Source organism: Rhinatrema bivittatum, chromosome 7 (assembly GCF_901001135.1).
Source record: "Rhinatrema bivittatum chromosome 7, aRhiBiv1.1, whole genome shotgun sequence".
NCBI lineage: Eukaryota > Metazoa > Chordata > Amphibia > Gymnophiona > Rhinatrematidae > Rhinatrema > Rhinatrema bivittatum.
In genome coordinates, this window is record NC_042621.1 from 309,895,193 (window position 1) to 309,913,885 (window position 18,693).

The 18,693-nt window shown below is 45.5% G+C and overlaps 1 protein-coding gene across 1 annotated transcript in view; it reads left to right on the top strand.

The window, feature by feature from the left end:
- The first annotated feature begins 4,565 nt into the window (after positions 1-4,565).
- Positions 4,566-18,693, top strand: part of LOC115096252 (deleted in malignant brain tumors 1 protein-like) — a 397,025-nt gene continuing 382,897 nt past the window's right edge. Inside the window, exon 1 of the mRNA XM_029610760.1 lies at positions 4,566-4,671. Within this exon, the coding sequence (XP_029466620.1) occupies positions 4,566-4,671 (106 nt within the window). The remainder of the gene's footprint in view (positions 4,672-18,693) is intronic.

The window sequence follows — 18,693 nt, forward strand, 5'->3', positions numbered from 1 at the left end:
GGTAAGCACAGGCCCCAGGAACCACAAAACTAGAACCGAGTGTGAATTTCACAGCCATGGGCAGATAGACAGCAGGTGACAGACACGGAGTCTTTATTTATTAACATTTCAAGGGTCATATTCAAAAATATTTAGTTAGCTAACTTACAAGTTAGCCAGCTAAATGAACATTTGGAGACTTATCTGGCTAAATTTTATCCAGCTAATAAGTAAGGTGGCTAGAATTTAGGCGGATAAGTTTATCTGGCTGCCTTTGCTGTCCAGACTGTGTCTGAATATGGACCTCTTGATATTCTGCCTTTTCCAAGTTAGTCTCAAGGCATATTACAATGTTATGGTAAATTATAACTACAATAGCATCAATGCAGGAACATTAAACATAAAGATAGGGCATATACACATATATGGAGGTACTGAAGATTGTGGGTAGTCATCTGAGTTGTAGCATTAACTAAAAGGGGGTCTCCTTCATATGAGAGTGTATGGGTACGACACAAATCCCCTTCCCTGGGGAGATTCCCTCCTCTGAAACTCAAACAGATCCCCCTTGCTGAAACCTGCTTCCTGAACACAAATGCAGCCACTATCCTGCAGGCTCCCTTCTTGACAGGAACTACCATACAAGAAAAGATAAAACCACACTGGCATTCTGAGTGATTTCAAGATAGCAGCTTTATTATTGTTAGGTTTCGCTTCTAAAAGCAGTGTAGAATAAACAGATAACAAGTGTTGCTTACCTGTAACAGGTGTTCTCACAGGACAGCAGGATGTTAGTCCTCACATATGGGTGACATCACAGGATGGAGCCCAATCACGGAAAACTTCTGTAAAAGTTCCCAGAACTTTGACTGGCCCCTACTGGGCATGCCCAGCATGGCACTAACCCTGCAGCCAGCAGGGGTCCCCCTTCAGTCTTATTTGATAGCTATAGGCAGTGCCGAAAAATAAAACAACAAAACGTTACGAACCCAACACCGCAGGGCGGCGGGTGGGTTTCGTGAGAACTAACATCCTGCTGTCCTGTGAGAACACCTGTTACAGGTAAGCAACATCTGCTTTCTCACAGGACAAGCAGGATGGTAGTCCTCACATATGGGTGAGTACCGAGCTGAGGATGTCCGAACATGCACCAAATGTACCCAACGGTGTGCAACAGGCACAACAACTGGGGTGGAATTTGGTCGAGGGCATCCGGAACCCCACCGGGCAGGCAGAAGGGTGTTGGTACGTCACGTTGGAAATAGGTTACGCAGGACAGATTGGCCGAAGATGGAATCTTGTCTTCCGGCTTTGTCCAAGCAATAGTGGGCTGTGAAAGTGTGGAGAGAACTCCAGGTGGCAGCCCTGCAAATGTCAGGAAGCGGCACCGATCGTAGGTGTGCTACTGAAGTCGCCATGGCCCTCACCGAGTGTGCTTTAACACGGTCTTGAAAAGGAATGCCTGCTTGCTGATAGCAAAAAGATATGCAGTCCGCCAACCAGGAGGAGAGAGTCTGCTTACCCACAGGTTGCCCTAGTTTGCTGGGATGGAAAGAGACGAATAACTGAGTGCTCTTCCTGTGGGCAACTGTACGGTCTAGGTAGAACGCTAGAGCCCGTTTACAGTCAAGGGTATGCAGAGCCTGTTCCCCTGGGTAGGAGTGGGGCCTGGGAAAGAAGATAGGTAGTATGATGGATTGATTAATGTGAAACTCCGAAACTACCTTAGGCAAAAACGTAAGGTGAGTGCGGAGTACCGCCCGGTCCTGCAGGAGTTTAGTGTAAGGCGGATAGGTAACTAGGGCCTGTCACTCACTAACCCTGCGAGCTGAAGTGATAGCCAAAAGGAAAATCACTTTCCATGTGAGATATTTTAGGTCACAGGAGTGAAGAGGTTCGAAGGGTGGTTTCATGAGTCACCCGAGAACCAGATTAAGGTCCCAAGAAGGGGCCGGAGGACGTAAAGGTGGCTTGATATGGAGCAAGCCTTTAAGAAAACGTGTTATGAGGGGTTGTACCGATATAGGGACATCTCCGACACCTTTATGGAAGGCGGCTACCGCACTGACATGCATTCTGATGGAAGAGGTCTTTAGACCTGATTCTGATAAATGCCAGAGATAGTCCAAAAACCTTGGGATTGGACAGGAAAAGGGATCAAGGGATTGCGAAGAACACCATGATGTATACCTTTTCCATTTATAGGAATAAGACTTTCTTGTGGAAGGCTTCCGTGAAGCAATCAGGACACGAGAAACCGAATCTGAAAGGTTAAGTGGTTGAAGGATTAAGCTTTCAACATCCATGCCGTCAGGGACAAGGCCTGAAGATTGGGATGGCGTAGACATCCGTCGTTCTGAGTGATCAGAAGCGGGTGCGTTCCCAAGGGAATGTGCCTGCGGATGGAGAGATCCTGGAGTATGGGAAACCACACTTGGCGTGGCCAGTGAGGTGCTATCAGGATCATGGTTCCCTTGTCCTGACGGAGCTTCACGAGAGTCTTCGAGAGAAGAGGAAGTGGAGGGAATGCATAAAGCAGACCGGCTGCCCACGAGAAGGAGAATGCATCTCTGGGCTGAGAGCGCTCGCTCCGAACGAGGGAGCAGTAATTGTCCACTTTGTGGTTCTGAGGGGACGCAAAGAGGTCTGTTTGGGGATGACCCTATTGCTGGAAGAGAGAGGTCGCTACAGAGGGATTGAGAGACCACTCGTGCTGTTGGAAGACACGACTCAGTTTGTCTGCCAAGACATTGTGCACTCCCGGCAAATAGGTGGCCCTGAAGTACATCGAGTGGGAGAGCGCTTCCGCCCAAATCTACGCAGCTTCCTGACATGGAGGAAGGAGCCTGTGCCTCCCTGCTTGTTGATGTACCACATGGCCATCTGGTTGTCCGTCTGAATCAGGATGACGTGATTTGATAGGCAATCCTGAAAAGCTCTGAGAGCATATCGCACTGCTCGAAGCTCCAGGAAATTTATCTGGTGTTTGGCTTCCTCTGGAGACCAAGATCCTTGTGACTGTAGATCGTTCACATGAGCTCCCCAGCTGAGGTTGGAAGCGTCGGTGGTGAGAATGAGTTGAGGATCTGGCAGGTGAAAAGGCAGTCCCTGGAGGAGATTGTTCTGATCTTTCCACCAGGCGAGAGACCGACGGAGTGGTCAGTGATGTGGACAATGGTTGACAGAGACTGAGTCGCTTGAATCCATTGTGACCTCAGAGTCCAATGCATGACTCTCATGGCCAGGTGGGCCATTGGTGTGAGATGGACTGAGGACGCCATGTGTCTGAAAAGGACAAGCAATTGACGAGCTGTTGCTGTATACTGAGACTGCAACTGGTGAGCGAGGGACACGAGGGTTTGCACTCGTTGTTGAGGTAGAAAGGCTTTTGCCTGTACGGTGTCCAAGTCTGCCCCAATGAACGACAAGTTTGAGATGGGACTAATTAGGATTTCTCGTAATTGACAAGAAATCCTAGAGAAATTAGAATGTGTAGGGTCAAATCCAGGGACGATCGAGCGGCTTGCTGAGTTGGGGCCCTGATTAACCAGTCGTCTAGATAGGGGTAGACGTGAACACCTTCTTTCCTGAGAAAGGCTGCAACAACTACGAGACATTTGGTAAAGACTCGTGGTGCCGATGCTAAGCCAAATGGAAGCACCCGGTATTTGCGATGAACTGGAGCTATCGCAATGTGGGTGTATGCGTCCTGAAGGTCCAGAGAGCAGAGCCAGTCTCCTCTTTGTAGAAGAGGTAGAAGCGAGCCCAAGGTTACCATCTTGAACTTTTCCCGCTGGAGGTACTTGTTGAGGGCACGTAGGTCCAGAATTGGACGAAGACCCCCGGATTTTTTGGGGATCAAAAAGTACCGGGAATAGAACCCTAGGCCTTTTTTGCGAAAGAGGAACGGGTTCTATTGCCCTTAACTGGAAAAGAAGGGAAACCTCCTGCTCCAGAAGGACAGAGTAGTCTGTTACTCTCCACCCTTGTAGAGGTGGTGATTCCGGTGGAAGAGCAAGAAAGTTCAGGTGGTAACCCTGAGCAATGATTGTTAGCACCCACTGTACTGGTAATGTTGATGGCTGTAGCGAAAGCATAGGTAACGCCAAGAGGATGGGTGGATTGGAATATGTATGTAAGCATCCTTCAGATCGATGGAACACATCCAGTCGTTGGGTTGAATCAGAGGTAGGATCGATTTCAACGATACCATCTTGAATTTCTCTTTGGTCAGAAATTTGTTCAATTCCCGTAGATCTAATATGGGGCGAAGGCCGCCCGACTTTTTGAGTATGAGGAAGTATGGGGAATAAAACCCTGTCTGTCAGGTTTTCGGGAAAATCCGTCGAATGGCCTGCTGTTTGCAAAGTAAAGCAATTTCCTCCCCCAGTTGTGGTTGGAAGCTTTTACTTTTTAGAGTGGAAAGGTGAGGTAGTATGGGTTTTGTGGTAAATTGGAGTTGGTAGCCATGTCGTACTATCTCTAAAACCCATTGATCGGTTGTTATTCTCTCCCAGACTGCCAGGTAAGAATGAATTCTGCACAGTGGTACTTGGTGTAGTGGTGGTGGCTGGGTTATTAAAAAGATGGCGTTGATTTTACCGCAGCAGCCGGTTGCTGTGTCTGCTGTCTTTGGTTACGTGGTTTACCCCTATGTTGAGTTGGGTTATGTTACTGCGGCGGAGGATGCTGGTAAGATGGATACGTCTTTGTACGAAAGGATTGATAAGACCTGTAAGGCCTACGGGCATAGGATTGTCTACGAGTAGATGCTACATAATGACGCGTGGTCGAGTAGTGAGGTTGTGATGTTAAGGATTGGACTGCTAGAGCTTCCTCTTTTAATTTGCTGACTGTGTCTTGAAATCTTCTCCGAACAAGTTGTCTCCTGTACACGGGAGGTTCGTTAGTTTCTCGTGTAAATCTTCTCATATCGTACTAGAACCTAACTATGCCATTCTACGGGCTGCGATGGCTCTTGCAGACGCTCTAGAAGATGTTTCAAATCCCTCATATATTGATCACAGAAGGTGTCGAGAACACTCTTCCATGTCATGAAGAGGCGGTGGTATCTGATCTGCCGTTGAGGAAAGCATACCTTTTGTGGCTTGTATGCACTCATATAGGTATTGTACTATGTAGAATTGATGGTGCATAATGTGGGCATTCAACATTGAGTTGTGGTACATCTTTCTGCCAAACTCATCTAAAAATCGGTTGTCTTTGCCTGGTGGATATGAGGTATGCGACTTTGCTTTTTTGAATCTTTGCATTGCAGACTCTACCACAATTGAAGCATGTGGTAGTTGTGACGTAGAGTAAGGCGATGTTTTCCGCATGCGAAATTTTATATCCGTTTCTTTGAAACCGCTGACAGAGAGTAAGGTGTTTCCCAAGATTTCTGTAAGACGGTATGTAATAGATCCTGTGGTGGTAGAGATGTTGGTTCTCCCGGAGCATTGAAAATCTTTAGGAGACCAAAGGTTTCTGATCTAGGGTCTGTCTCCTTTTGTACCTCCAGATGTAATATCGTGCCCAATTTTTCTAAAAATTTTGGGTATGTCAGGTCCTCTGGAGAGGAATACGGTTCGAGTGGTTGTTCCTGTGGATCCGATGGAAATCCGGTAGATAACGATGGGGATGTTTGCCAAGACAGAGATTCGATAGGTGTATCTGGCTGTTGAATTGGTGAAATTGGTCGTTTTGCTATTGGGGATGCTGGAGGCTCCACTGACTGTTCTCTAGAGGTATGTATACTGTGTTCCGGGGAACTCACAGATAGTTCGTTAGACATCTTAAAGGATGATTCAAGGGTTTTGTAAAACCCTGCCAACGATTGAGATAATTGAAAAAATGCCTCTTTTGTTTGAGAAGGCATTGTTGAACGACCGGATTGTTTTGGTAACTCACATGCTTTAGGTTGCACAGGAGGAATTTGAGGAGAAGCACTTGTCACATCATACTTCTTCCCTATCTTGCCCTCTGTGGTCCTAACAGAATTGTCTAAGGATTTAGATGCAGCAGAGGAAGTGATTTGTATTATGTCTCTACGAGATAAGTTGTCTGCACTTCGTGGGTGAGATGACCTAGAAGTAGAAGGGCTCACTTCCCATGTGTCTCTTGTCTTCACCGCCTTTTGATATGAGTGATGTGATCACCTATGATGATGGCATGACGATGATCCTGTATGGATTCCACATCCCAACGGCGATCGTCTCATACGTTTTGATTTCACTTCTGTAGAATTGGAATCTGAAGAGGTGGAATTAGGTACATCTGGAGACTGATGTCTTCGTTTTAAATCATGTGGTATTGAATGATATGAGTGAGTGGACTGTTGTAGTCCACTATACGTCGATTTCTTTACTGCCGGGTGCGCCGATGTCTTTGGTGTCATGTGCGCCGATGTTTTCTGTGTGCGCATATAGCAACCTGTGTGCATAAGTCTTCGGCACCGGTTTCCGGTGCCGAGCACACAAAAGTGTCCAGCGATGTGCGCACAGATGGCTCCGGCGCCTTGGGTGCATAACTTTTATGCGCCGACAGTGATTTGGGCGCAGAAGGTACTTTGGGTGCTTAAGTCGTAGGCGCCGAAGTTATAGGTGCCGTTGTTTCTTGCGCCGATCGCTGAGGCTCTCTAGGTCCTATCGGATCCGATGGCCTACGTCGACTCAGCAAGTCCTTACCTCCAAGCCTGGAGGGTTGAGGATCCCATGACGACGCTCGTTTTTGAGATGGAGCCGTAATTGCCGAGGGGCCAGGCGAAGAATGAGCCTCTGATGGCTCCAAAAACTGAAAAGTTCCTGTATCTTATAAGCCCGCTGTTTTCGGGCTCTTGGGGACATTCTGGCACAAAATTCACAATTTTTTTTAAATTGTGCTCTGGCCACAGGCATCGGTAACATCGGTCATGGCCATCCGTGACTGACATTACCTTGCCACAGGTAAGGGTTCAAACCCCGACTTTTTTGACATTATAAGAAAAAATAATAAAATGCCAAGGAGAAATCAGCCCCGCGTGCGATCCCACTCGCAGAAAGAACAGACTGTCGAGAATCTGTTCCTTTCCTGCGCGGGAACACACACGCGCAGCCGCAGAGAGCTAAAATCTAAATCTCTGCTTGGTAAAGCTCCGCCTCCCGGACCTGATTAACAGATCCCATGACAGCATGGTTAATTCAGCCCTGCTATCGACGGGAAAATGACAGTTTTATGGAGCAATTGGTTCAGGTACTGACGAGAGAGGGAGCAATTTTAGATCTAATTCTCAGTGAAGCACAGGATTTACTGAGAGAAGTAACGGTGGTGGGACCGCTTGGCAATAGTGATCATAATATGATTAAATTTGAATTAATGACTGGAAGGGGGACAGTAAGCAAATCCATGGCTTTCATGCTAAACTTTCAAAAGGGAAACTTTGAGAAAATGAGAAAAATAGTTAGAAAAAAACTGAAAGGAGCAGCTACAAAGGTAAAAAGGTGTGCAAGAGGCGTGGTCAGTGTTAAAAAAAATACCATCCTAGAAGCACAGTCCAGATGTATTCCACACATTAAAAAAGGTGGAAAGAAGTCAAAACGATTACCGGTATGGTTAAAAGGGGAGGTGAAAGAAGCTATTTTAGCCAAAAGATCTTCATTCAAAAATTGGAAGAAGGATAATGCATAAGCGTTGGCAAGTTAAATGTAAGATATTAATAAAACAGGCAAAGAGAGAATTTGAAAAGTAGTTGGTCTTAGAGGCAAAAACTCACAGTTAAAACTTTTTAAAATATATCCGAAGTAGAGAGCCTGTGAGGGAGTCAGTTGGAGTGTTAGATGATCGAGGGGTTAAAGGGGCACTTAGAGAAGATAAGGCCATTGCGGAAAGATTAAATTATTTCGTTGCTTCGGTGTTTACTGAAGAGGATGTTGGGGAGATACCTGTTCGAATAATAGAAGGACTAGGGGGCATTCCATGAAGTTAGCAAGTAGCACATTTAAGAATAATCGTAGAAAATTCTTTTTCACTCAACGCACAAAAAAGCTCTGGAATTTGTTGCCAGAGGATGTGGTTAGTGCAGTTAGTGTTGCTGGGTCAAAAAAGGTTTGGAGAAGTTCTTGGAGAAGTTCATTAACGGCTAATAATCAAGTCTACTTAGGGAATAGCCACTGCTATTAATTGCATCAGTAGCATGGGATCTTCTTAGTGTTTGGGTAATTGCCAGGTTTGGCCTCTTTTGGAAACAGGATGCCTAGATCTCTTTCCTCAGTTGTAACTCCTAATATGGAACCTAACTGTGTAACTACAGCATGGGTTATTTTTCCCTATATGCAACACCTTGCACTTGACCACATTAAATTTAATCTGCCATTTGAATGCCCAACCTCCTACATTTTATCATAATCTGCTTGTGGTTTAACTACTCTGAATAATTTTGTGTCATCTGCAAATTTGATCACCTCACCCATCGTACCCCTTTCCTGATCATTTATAATATATTAAAAAGCATCGGCCAACATAAGAACATGCCATACTGGGTCAGACCAAAGGTCCATCAAGCCCAGCATCCTGTTTCCAACAGTGGCCAATCCAGGCCATAAGAACCTGGCAAGTACCCAAAAACTAAGTCTATTCCATGTTACCATTGCTAATGGCAGTGGCTATTCTCTAAGTGAACTTAATAGCAGGTAATGGACATTCCAGTGGAAACACTGAGAGGAGAGGATCACCTTGCTGGTGGCTGAAAGGAATCAGTAAGTTTTTGCTTGGGACATTGACTTTTTTAAAAGTATTGGGGCAAAGTTAACTATTTGGGAATATTATTTAGTATGTTTGTGTGTTTGTGCCTTTAATAGTCAGAAAGGCAGTGAATAAACAAGTTAGACTGTTTTGCATTTTTAAATAGTCAGTCAATAAGGTAGCAGTAGGTAGGCAGTGAATAAACAAGTTAGACTGTTTATATTTTTAGTCAGTCAATTAGGTAGTGTGTTTAGTTTTAAAAGTCTGCAGAACTGAGTGTTCTCCAGACTTTTAAAGAGCTGAGTGTTTGTATTTAATACTAACTGAGTGCATTGTATTGGGAAAAAAAAAACCCCCCACAAAAAAGTAGCCAGAAGCTAGAAATAAGCTAGGAGCAGTATATACCAAAGTAAAAAAGTTGAATAGTTCAGCTCAGTTACTCACCTTGGAAAGGTGTTGAGGTAGTGTGATTGGGTTTGAATAGGGACCAACAGGGAGCAGTGAGTCACTCAGGCTGACTAACTAAGTGTGAAGATTGTGTGTTTGTGAATAGGTACTATTCTTTGTTAATCAGCACAGCAGTGAGTCACTCAGGAAATCTAACTGAAAGGTCACTCAGGAAATCTAACTGAAAGGTCACGCAGGAAATCTAACTGAAGAGTCACTCAGGAAATCTAACTGAAGTTTACATCTCCTAAGGGATTGTTTTTCACTAATTTAAAGAAGCACATTATAAATTAGACTGAAAGAGCTCAGTAACCCACATTCCAGTGGAAACACTGAGAGGAGAGGATCACCTTGCTGGTGGCTGAAAGGAATCAGTAAGTTTTTGCTTGGGACATTGACTTTTTTTAAAGTATTGGGGCAAAGTTAACTATTTGGGAATATTATTTAGTGTGTTTGTGCCTTTAATAGTGTGGTCATGTGATATGTGTGCCCTAGCAGTGACAGGGAGGCAATGGGAAGTGCCTAATTCAGATAAAATTTTAAGACTAGATGGATCCACTAATTGTGAGTCTGAACAAGTTATTTATGTCATCCAATGCCCATGCAATTTGTTATACGTTGGCCATACAAAGCGTAAAATCAGAACCAGATTAATTGAACACAGGAGCTGCATAAGAACTGCAAAAGTGACTGCACCTATGGTACAACATTGTGTCACATTACAGTACAATTTCACGGATCTGAAATGGCTAGTTTTAGAACAGGTTCAATCTGGTTTACGCGGGGGAGACATCCAATTACGTTTAAATATGCGCGAACAATTTTGGATTTATGATTTGAATACAGTGGACCCGTCTGGACTCAATGAGAAAATTAACTGGTACTCGCTCATCTAGTACCAGCTCTCTGATACCTGATATGTGCAATAGAGTATTTATCCAATGTGACAATTCCTTAAGTTATCATATATACAGGTAAAACAAGGAAGTTTTCCCCTGTGGAGGAGTGAAGGACTGATGTATTGTTTAGCCCAATAAGGTGCCTTCCGCGAAATCATGCAGAGGATGGTGAAGGGCGTCAGATGAGGCGATCGATATATACAGCGTTTGAGATAATCCACCAGGCACGTTTTTGAAGCATGATATCAAATTGGTTGCTTTTATGAGTGATATGGTGGATGAGTTATTAATTTGGAACGGATGGAAAGAAGATCTTGTGGAGACGGAATATAGTATATAGAATGCGGCGGCGATCAGGGCTTTTAACGTGATGAATCACGGAAGGATAAAACATTAGCCGACGTGAAAGAAGACAGCGGAAGGAACCACGTGATTCAGCGACATGGAGGCAATACCAGAAACAGTGGACGTGATAGAAGACTGTAGTTTACGAGAAGCGGCAGGGTGGAGAGTTGAAGAGAAACAGCCCGAACGTGAAAGAGGACTGAAGACCCTGATGATGTAACTTCCGTTTCGAGGGGTATAAGAGGATCACCTCTAACGGGATGCCATTTCAGGAGCACACGCAGCTCAATGGGGCTGACGTGAAGTAAGGACGGATACGAAAGCCAGGAAGATAAGAAGGCTCAAGTTGCATTAGCCAACATGGAAGATAAGAAGGCTCGTTTTGCACCAGTTAATTCTCGCATTTATTAAAACAGAAGATAAGAAGGCTCGAGTGGTATTAGTGAATACGGGACGATTCTCATACAACGGGAATATCGAAGGGTAACCCCTGAAGCAGGACTTTTTGTCCGAAACATGATCATGTCGGGTGACCAACTAACATATTAATAGATGAGTATCAGAGCTCCTTTTTGCATTTATGGACAGTGTGATTGTTTTGAGAAAAGCGAGAAGAAGTGAGAATTAATAAGAGTACATTGAGACTTTAGAGATTTTATTATAGAAACTATAAAAAACAAAAAAATGATGTTATAAATTAAAGCAAGGTGACCCTGGACCGAAACAGAGTCTGTGATACTATACAGACCCTTGGAGTAAGGGGCCCACATATATACCTGGCGAAAGATTGTTTGATATTAGTTCTAGATTGACTGGATGTACCAGTTATTTGTATTTGTAAATTGTAAATTTCCCCGACCAGGTTGGTGGAAATGTTCCTGTCTTCCTGTTCTCTTACCTCCAGGAAAACCTTGCCCTCGTTGTACTGCCATTGACCCAGCTGCTTCACCACAAATATCAGTCAATTCAATTAGTCAGTGTGCTGTTTCTGGCTCAGCCAAGAAGGGTTTTCATAAAAGAGCATGTCATCTCCCAGAAAACCCAAGATTTCACCTGGGCAAGAATGCTCCTGTGGCTGCTACTCTAGGATCTCAAAAACAAGATCATCTGAAACAGAGAGAGGTAATTAACCCTAGCAGGGTTCTGCTTTCCACAGCTGCTGAACAGCCTGTAACGAGCACCTTCCCGAGACGGCCCAAACCTGCCTGTGTTTTCACAAAGCTGCAAGTTTCCTCTGCAGATTCTAGGAACCATGGTTTGGGGTTTGGATTTACCCTTGTGTCTCAGAAGAGGCTTAAGCCGGCTCTGCTGCCCCCGGAGGGGCTGGAACCGGTTCTACCACCCCAGGAAAGGTTTGGACTCACCACTGTACCCCAGGAGGGGTTTGGACTCACCACTGTACCCCAGGAGGGGTTTAGACTCACCAGTGTGCCCCAGGAGGGGCTTAGAGTTACCAGTGTGCCTCAAGAGGGGCTTGAGCCTGCCGTGCCACCCCCGGAGGGGCCCGAACCGGTCCAGCTGCTGCCGACCCCGGAGGGGCCCGAACCGGTCCAGCTGCTGCCGCCCCCGGAAGGGTCCGAACCGGTCCAGCTGCTGCCGCCCCCGGAAGGGTCCATACCGTTCCAGCTGCTGCCCTCGGAGGGGTCCAAACCGGTCCTGCTGCCACCCCAGGAGGGGTTTGGATTTACCACTGTGCCTCAGGTGGGGCTCGAGACTGTTTCTCTACCTCAGGAGAGGTTTGACCCTGCCCTCCCGCCCCAAGAGAGGTTTGTACCTGCCATGCTGCCTCGGGAGGGGTTTGAGCCTGCACAACTGCCACAGGAAGGGCCTGGACTGGTTGCACCATCTCAGGAGGGGCCTGTGCCTGCCGCCCTGTTGCCGCCCCTGGAGGGGCCTGTGCCTGCCGCCCTGCTGCCAACCCTAGAGGGGCCTGTGCCTGCCGCCCTGCTGCCGTCCCTGGGGGGACCTGTGCCTGCTGCCATCCCTGGAGGGGGTCTATGCCTGCCGCTTTGTCGCTGTTCCTGGAGGGGCCTGTGCCTGCCGCCTTGCTGCCTCGGCAGGGGTTATGGACTATCTTGTTACCCCTGGAGGGGTGTGAGAATTTTTTGCGGTCCCAGGAGGGTTTGGGACTACCCTGTCATCCCAGGAGTTTGGGGTTACCGCCTTGCCTCAGGAGGACTTTGGATCTGCCATCACGCGGTGTTCCCTGCAAGGTTGGGATCCCGGAGGAGGAGGAGGTCTTGAAGAGGGGGTACTGTTACGACCATGGCTGCTATACAGCCGCCTCACCACCAGAGATCCCCCACGAGCATGCTCTTCTGGCTGGCCAACTCCTTCCTTCCTGTCAACTCTATATCCCAGACTCTCCTTTATAACCCTGTCTAGTAGTTCCATCGGTGCTTCGGCATCGAGCTCGCCTGGGCTCCCTGCTCTAGCCTCTTTCGCCTTCTGTCTGTGGCCTACGGGCCTCTGCCTGCTGTCTGTGGCCTACGGGCCTCTGCCTGCGGCCTACGGGCCTCTGCCTGCTGTCTGTGGCCTACGGGCTTCTGCCTGCGGCCTACGGGCCTCTGCCTGCTGTCTGTGGCCTACGGGCTTCTGCCTTCTGTCTGTGGCCTACGGGCCTCTGCCTGCTGTCTGTGGCCTACGGGCTTCTGCCTACTGTGTGTGTGTGTGTGGCCTATGGGCTTCTGCCTACTGTGTGTGTGTGGCCTATGGGCTTCTGCCTACTGTGTGTGTGTGGCCTATGGGCTTCTGCCTACTGTGTGTGTGTGTGGCCTATGGGCTTCTGCCTACTGTGTGTGTGTGTGGCCTACGGGCTTCTGCCTCCGGTGTGTGTGTGTGTGGCCTACGGGCCTTCTGTCCGCTGTGTGTGGCCTACGGGCCTTCTGTCCGCTGTGTGTGGCCTACGAGCTTCTGCCTACTGTACATGTGTGGCCTACAGGCTTCTGCCTACTGTGTGTGTGTGTGTGGCCTACGAGCTTCTGCCTTCTGCCCGCTGTGTGTGGCCTACCGGCCTTCTGTCCGCTGTGTGTGGCCTACGGGTCTTCTGTCCTCTGTGTCTGGCCTACGGGCCTCTGCCTGCTATCGGTAACCTACGAGCTTTCTGCCTGCTGTGTGTGTGTGGCCTATGGGCCCTCTGTCTGCTGTCTGTAGCCTTCGGGTCTTGTGCCTCGCTCTGCTGCCTTCAGGGCTTATGTGTTTCATGTTCAATGTTAGTGCTGTCCTGGTTTGTCTGTCCAGTTCTCTGTCAGTCTTGTTTCCTCAATTCAGTCACTTATACCTCCAGTCATTATCACTCATACCGGCACACTTCCTGAATTCATCCTTACCAGCACCCAGTTCCAGTTTCCTGTACACCTTTACCTACATTCACGTTCACACATACTTCCATGCTGTTCCAGTCTTCAAGTTCACTCTTACCTTCATGCATCTGGTATCAGGTATCTCCAGCCAGTATTAGACTCCGTCTGCCTATTCCACCTTCCCACTTGCCCATAGGGTTCACTCATTCCTGCCTGCACCAGTCAGCATCTAGACTCTTCTGCAGTCCTGCCTTTCTCCTCCCTGAGACACCCTCGGTAGTGGTGTTCACCACTCCTGGCCTGAGCCCATTCGTAACAATAAATTTAAAAAAAATGTAAAATCGGTCTGCGGCTCGCAGGTTGAAAACCAGACGCTCAATTTTGCCGGCGTCCAGTTTCTGAACCCGTGGTTGTCAGCGGGTTTGAGAACAGACGCCAGCAAAATTGAGCATCGGCTGTCAAACTCGCTGACAGCCGCCGCTCCTGTCCAAAAAGAGCGCTAGGAACGCGCTAGTGTCCCTAGCGCCTCTTTTTACTGCGGGCCCTAATTTGAATATTTTTTTTTTCTGAATCACGCGCACAGGAGTGGCCTGTGCGCTCGCCCGTTCTCTCGCGGTTTTTACTGTATCGGCCTGAAAGTAACTAAAGAGGATAACACGGGGGAGGAACTATAGAAAGTGGGAGTAGAGTGTTAATATTAGGTGTAACGAGAAAGGTATATAATTTCACAGGGGTATACAAACCATATTTACAGCTGAACAGGGGGAAATAGAACCAAGAGCTAAGAGAAACAGATAAGTATGAGAGAAAAAATGAGGGAAGCTTGCTGGGCAGACTGGATGGGCCATTTGGTCTTCTTCTGCCGTCATTTCTATGTTTCTATGTTTCTATATTTACAGATGAGCAGTTAATGGTGGTGACTATACAGCGGATGGGGGGGTAGAAAAAAGGGGGGAGGAGTAGATGCGAGTCATTGAGTATAAGCATAAGTAAATAGATCAGTACCTAGCAGTGAAAGACACCACTTTTTTTCAGTTACTCCCATTATTCTACAAAGCATAACATCAAATGTGTCCTGAAGGCCCTCCTCTTAGCTCAGTCATCCCAATCAGAAACAGGATCAGATGACAGGACACCCCCCATGTCAAAGCAAAGTATTAATTAGGAAACTCCTATGTTTAGCTGAGCAGATCTCACCAGCATGGGGGCCACAGGGAAGCTGTGGTGGCTGCTGCTACTCACCTCCGGCATAGTGCATGGACAAGGTAACACCTCGCTTCTTAAGAGGACCTGAAATGTTTGAGCCTCCTAGAAGAATGCTGTCTTTTTAGTCAGGAGTTGATTACTGAGGTACTTTTGTTGAGTTTAAAGTTCTACCACAGCTGCCAGGACTGGAATTATACTCACAACATCCCATTGTATTGTCAATGAGATGTGTTTTGTCTCTTTCTGTTTGCATTTATGTGTATACTACAGATATCAGGAAATATTCCCATATTTTGCAAACTTTCTGTTCACCAGAGTATTTCCAAATATGCAAGCTGAACAAGAATTTAAAATGACAGTGCAGTCTTCACCAGCGAAGTAATTTGCATGCGTACTAGCAACTCTGTTGCTGCTCAGTACAGTCCAAGGGTCTAGAAGGGACTGGTGATGCCCGCAACAAAACATACAAGAAACTAAAGGAAATCCTTGCATCATAAATCTAATTTCTACATGCATGAAGCTTCCATTCATCCCAATCACATTCTAACATGGATAGGGCTTCTGATTTTAGGTATATAGAAACCGTAAATTTTATTTATTTTGTAGCTAATTAGGGGTTATTAGGGGATACCAAAAGTCAGTGTTTATTGATGTTTTCATGGCGCAGATACAGTTGTTGGGTATCTTTTCCAATTGAATCAAGTTCATACATTTGTGCAGCTGAGGAATCTTTAGCAAGAAAAAGGCACAAACACAAAGCAGAGGATCCAGGGTAGGCAAAGGAGAGGTGAGAGAGTGCTAGGGGGAAGTGGTGCTTTTCCAGTGTTTATCTAATAAACACCTATTTTATTTTCTTGCATAGGGACATTTTATCGGAGTTTATCAATTAAAACCTAAAATCAGAAGCCCTAAACATGGCAGAGGCAAACGGACTTCCACCAATGCTTATTATTATCAACAATGATTTATCAGTTGTCATCAGCAAAAGAAGGGGGAAGTAAAAGCTATACTCACACTAAGCAGCGATCCCCATCTCATCTGTGGCTGTGAAGCTCACAGGAACATGAGTTTTAAGTCCGGAGTCTCTTTCTGTAAAGCAGGTTCCATCGGTATAAGGCAGAAAAACCTCTCCTGCTTCATTAGCTCTTTTGCTTCCTTTATTTGTTTGAGGTACAGGTCTTCTGATCTCCCACTGTAACTATTAGATTGCAGTTAAAACTCTACAAAGCTCTTTAATCTTCCTGTAGGTGGCTGCTATATCCATTGTCTCTGTTGCAAAGGTGTGGGGAAACATTCTGCACCGAGTCCGCTGTGCAGAGCCCCACAGAATGGGAAAATGGACCAACCCTCTCTGCTGAAGCCACAAACCTGAAGAAACAGTCACTTGCGCATGCATAGCCAATTCTGCCTAGAATAAGGGAACCTTTACTGCAGTTACATCTACAATCAGAGAATAAGTCACATCTGTGTCATTATGATAAATATTCAGTTCATTTACTGTTTGCTTTTGATATAGAAAAATGGAAGAGCCCTGCATAATCTGAACCTATCAGTGTACAAGAAGAGAGGGTAAATGATATTGTTTTGGGAAGGATTGCCTTTCTCTGTTTTTATTGACCTCTATCTTTGATCTCCCCCTCCCCTTCCCAGGTGGCTCCCAAGGGCTCCAGGGGTGCCTGCTATGACAAATGGGGGATCTGAGACCCAGAACCAAACACATATGATGTTATTTTTGAAGGCCTGTTGAAGTGTGGAAGTCATATTACATAGTTCCTTAGTGTGGAGCAGAGGCCCATCAAGTCCAGCCTTCTTGTTGCCTGACAGCTCTCTTTATTCAGGGTCAAGAATGCCTCTGTGAAAAAAATATGCATTCTTGACCCTGGTTGAGTACTTTTCCCTAAAATCCAAGAACATGATTGTACCAATGTAACAGACTAGCCAGTGGTCAAAGAAACAGACGCATAAAAAGTGTTGCAAACTACCTGCCAAACTGACAGAATCTACTGTGAAATAACCAACAAGACTTTCCCAGCCCTGTGTTTCTGTGCAGCTTAGGCACTCTGTTCTCACCCTCTTTAGATGAAAAATTCAACAAGTAAATAAAATCTCAATTAGTGCGAGGGAAATGACAGAGATTTGGAAGGTACGGCAATACTGTGTCTATAGAGAGAAGTCCCAGGGTGGAGAATCTACGGGATGAAATTTTAACCCTCTCCTTGCAAACACTAGAATTGGGTCACACCCACTCATATTTTCTTCTTCCAAGCACCTGTTCAGTTTTTTGTTGAAGTTAACATCTCTGTTGGCAAAATGTCCTATAATTTCACTCTGAGAAAAAGCCCTTTCCTCCAAAGCTAATTAATTCTATTACCCCTCAGCTTTAGCAGATGACCCATCATTTTCTTTATTGCTCCTGGGGTAAAAAAAAATAGCCTGAAAGATCCCTGCAGATCCATTGATGTATTTATTCAGTATATTTAAATCAAAGTCCTTTTATTCTAGAACAATCTTTCAAATGCAAGCTCCTCTGTAGAATGAACTTATGCGCATTAAATCCCAACTCTCTCTCAACTCTGCCCCCCCAGAACACCTCTCAGCTCATATAAAAGTACACAAGGAACCACAATATGCATGGACGTTTACATGTGCTGAGCCCCAAGCTATTTTATGATACCCATTCACATGTATAAAACTGTGTTTATGCACTTAAATGACATTAAAATCAGGCCTATACATATCCTCAGGCCCATCCAATCTCCGCCCATTTTCCCTTTCTACTGCAAAACTAGTCTATTTCATTTCTGGCTTCACCCCTGGATTTCTCACAGCTAAGGGTCCTCCATACCAGTACCAGGCTTTTTGGCTTAATTCCAAAGGAAAATGCCTTTTACCCTATTAGTCTCAACCCTTAAAATCCCACTGACTAGCCTAGTTTTTTTGGTTTCATGACTTACACACCATCCATAGCAGAAGTAAAGGTTTGCGGATAGGGACCCCAGCGCGCGTTGGTCTGCGTAAATACTTATGCGCTGTTTCATTCATATTTCCTGGAACACCCACACCCCACCCTTTTAATGAAAATTTTTTTTACTCACATACCAGGAGATATGCGCATACCCGGGTGCCTCTTACAATCCACACGGCACACACTGGACCAATAAATACGCCTATCTCCTCACTTTGGTCACATAGAGCTTTTAAAATTCATCCAAATTCTTCAACTTTATCATTCAAAGACCACATCATTCCTATCAGTCCCTATGCCAGAAATTTAAGGGTTCTTTTGGATCATGAGTTCTCTTTTACTGAATACATACAATGTGTTGTAAAATCCTCCTTTAAATTTTTATTTTTATTTATTTAGATTCTTTTTTATACCGAAGTATAGCAGAGTGCCTTCACTCCGGTTTACAGTGAAACAAGTAAATTCATACATAAAACGTGTTTCTAACGTACTTACATGTAGGTAATTAGTTAACATCTCAGCAAAGGCAGAGAGAAAAACAGAATGTAAGGTAACAATTTGCATATCAGTTTAGTTTATGCTTAGTAGGAGGGTTTGTAGTGGTATTAAAATAATGTAGTGTAGGAGGGAGATGTTTACAAGGAGTTGTTTAAAATAGAAGAGGAATAGTGAGGAAGAGGGTCAAGGGAAAAAAAGGGGAATAAGATAAAATGAAGGAAATAAGATAGAATAAAAGTAAGATAAAAATAAAAATGAAAATAAAAATAAAATAAAAATGGAAATAACAATAAGAATAAAATAAAATAATAAAATAAAATAAAAATAATCAATA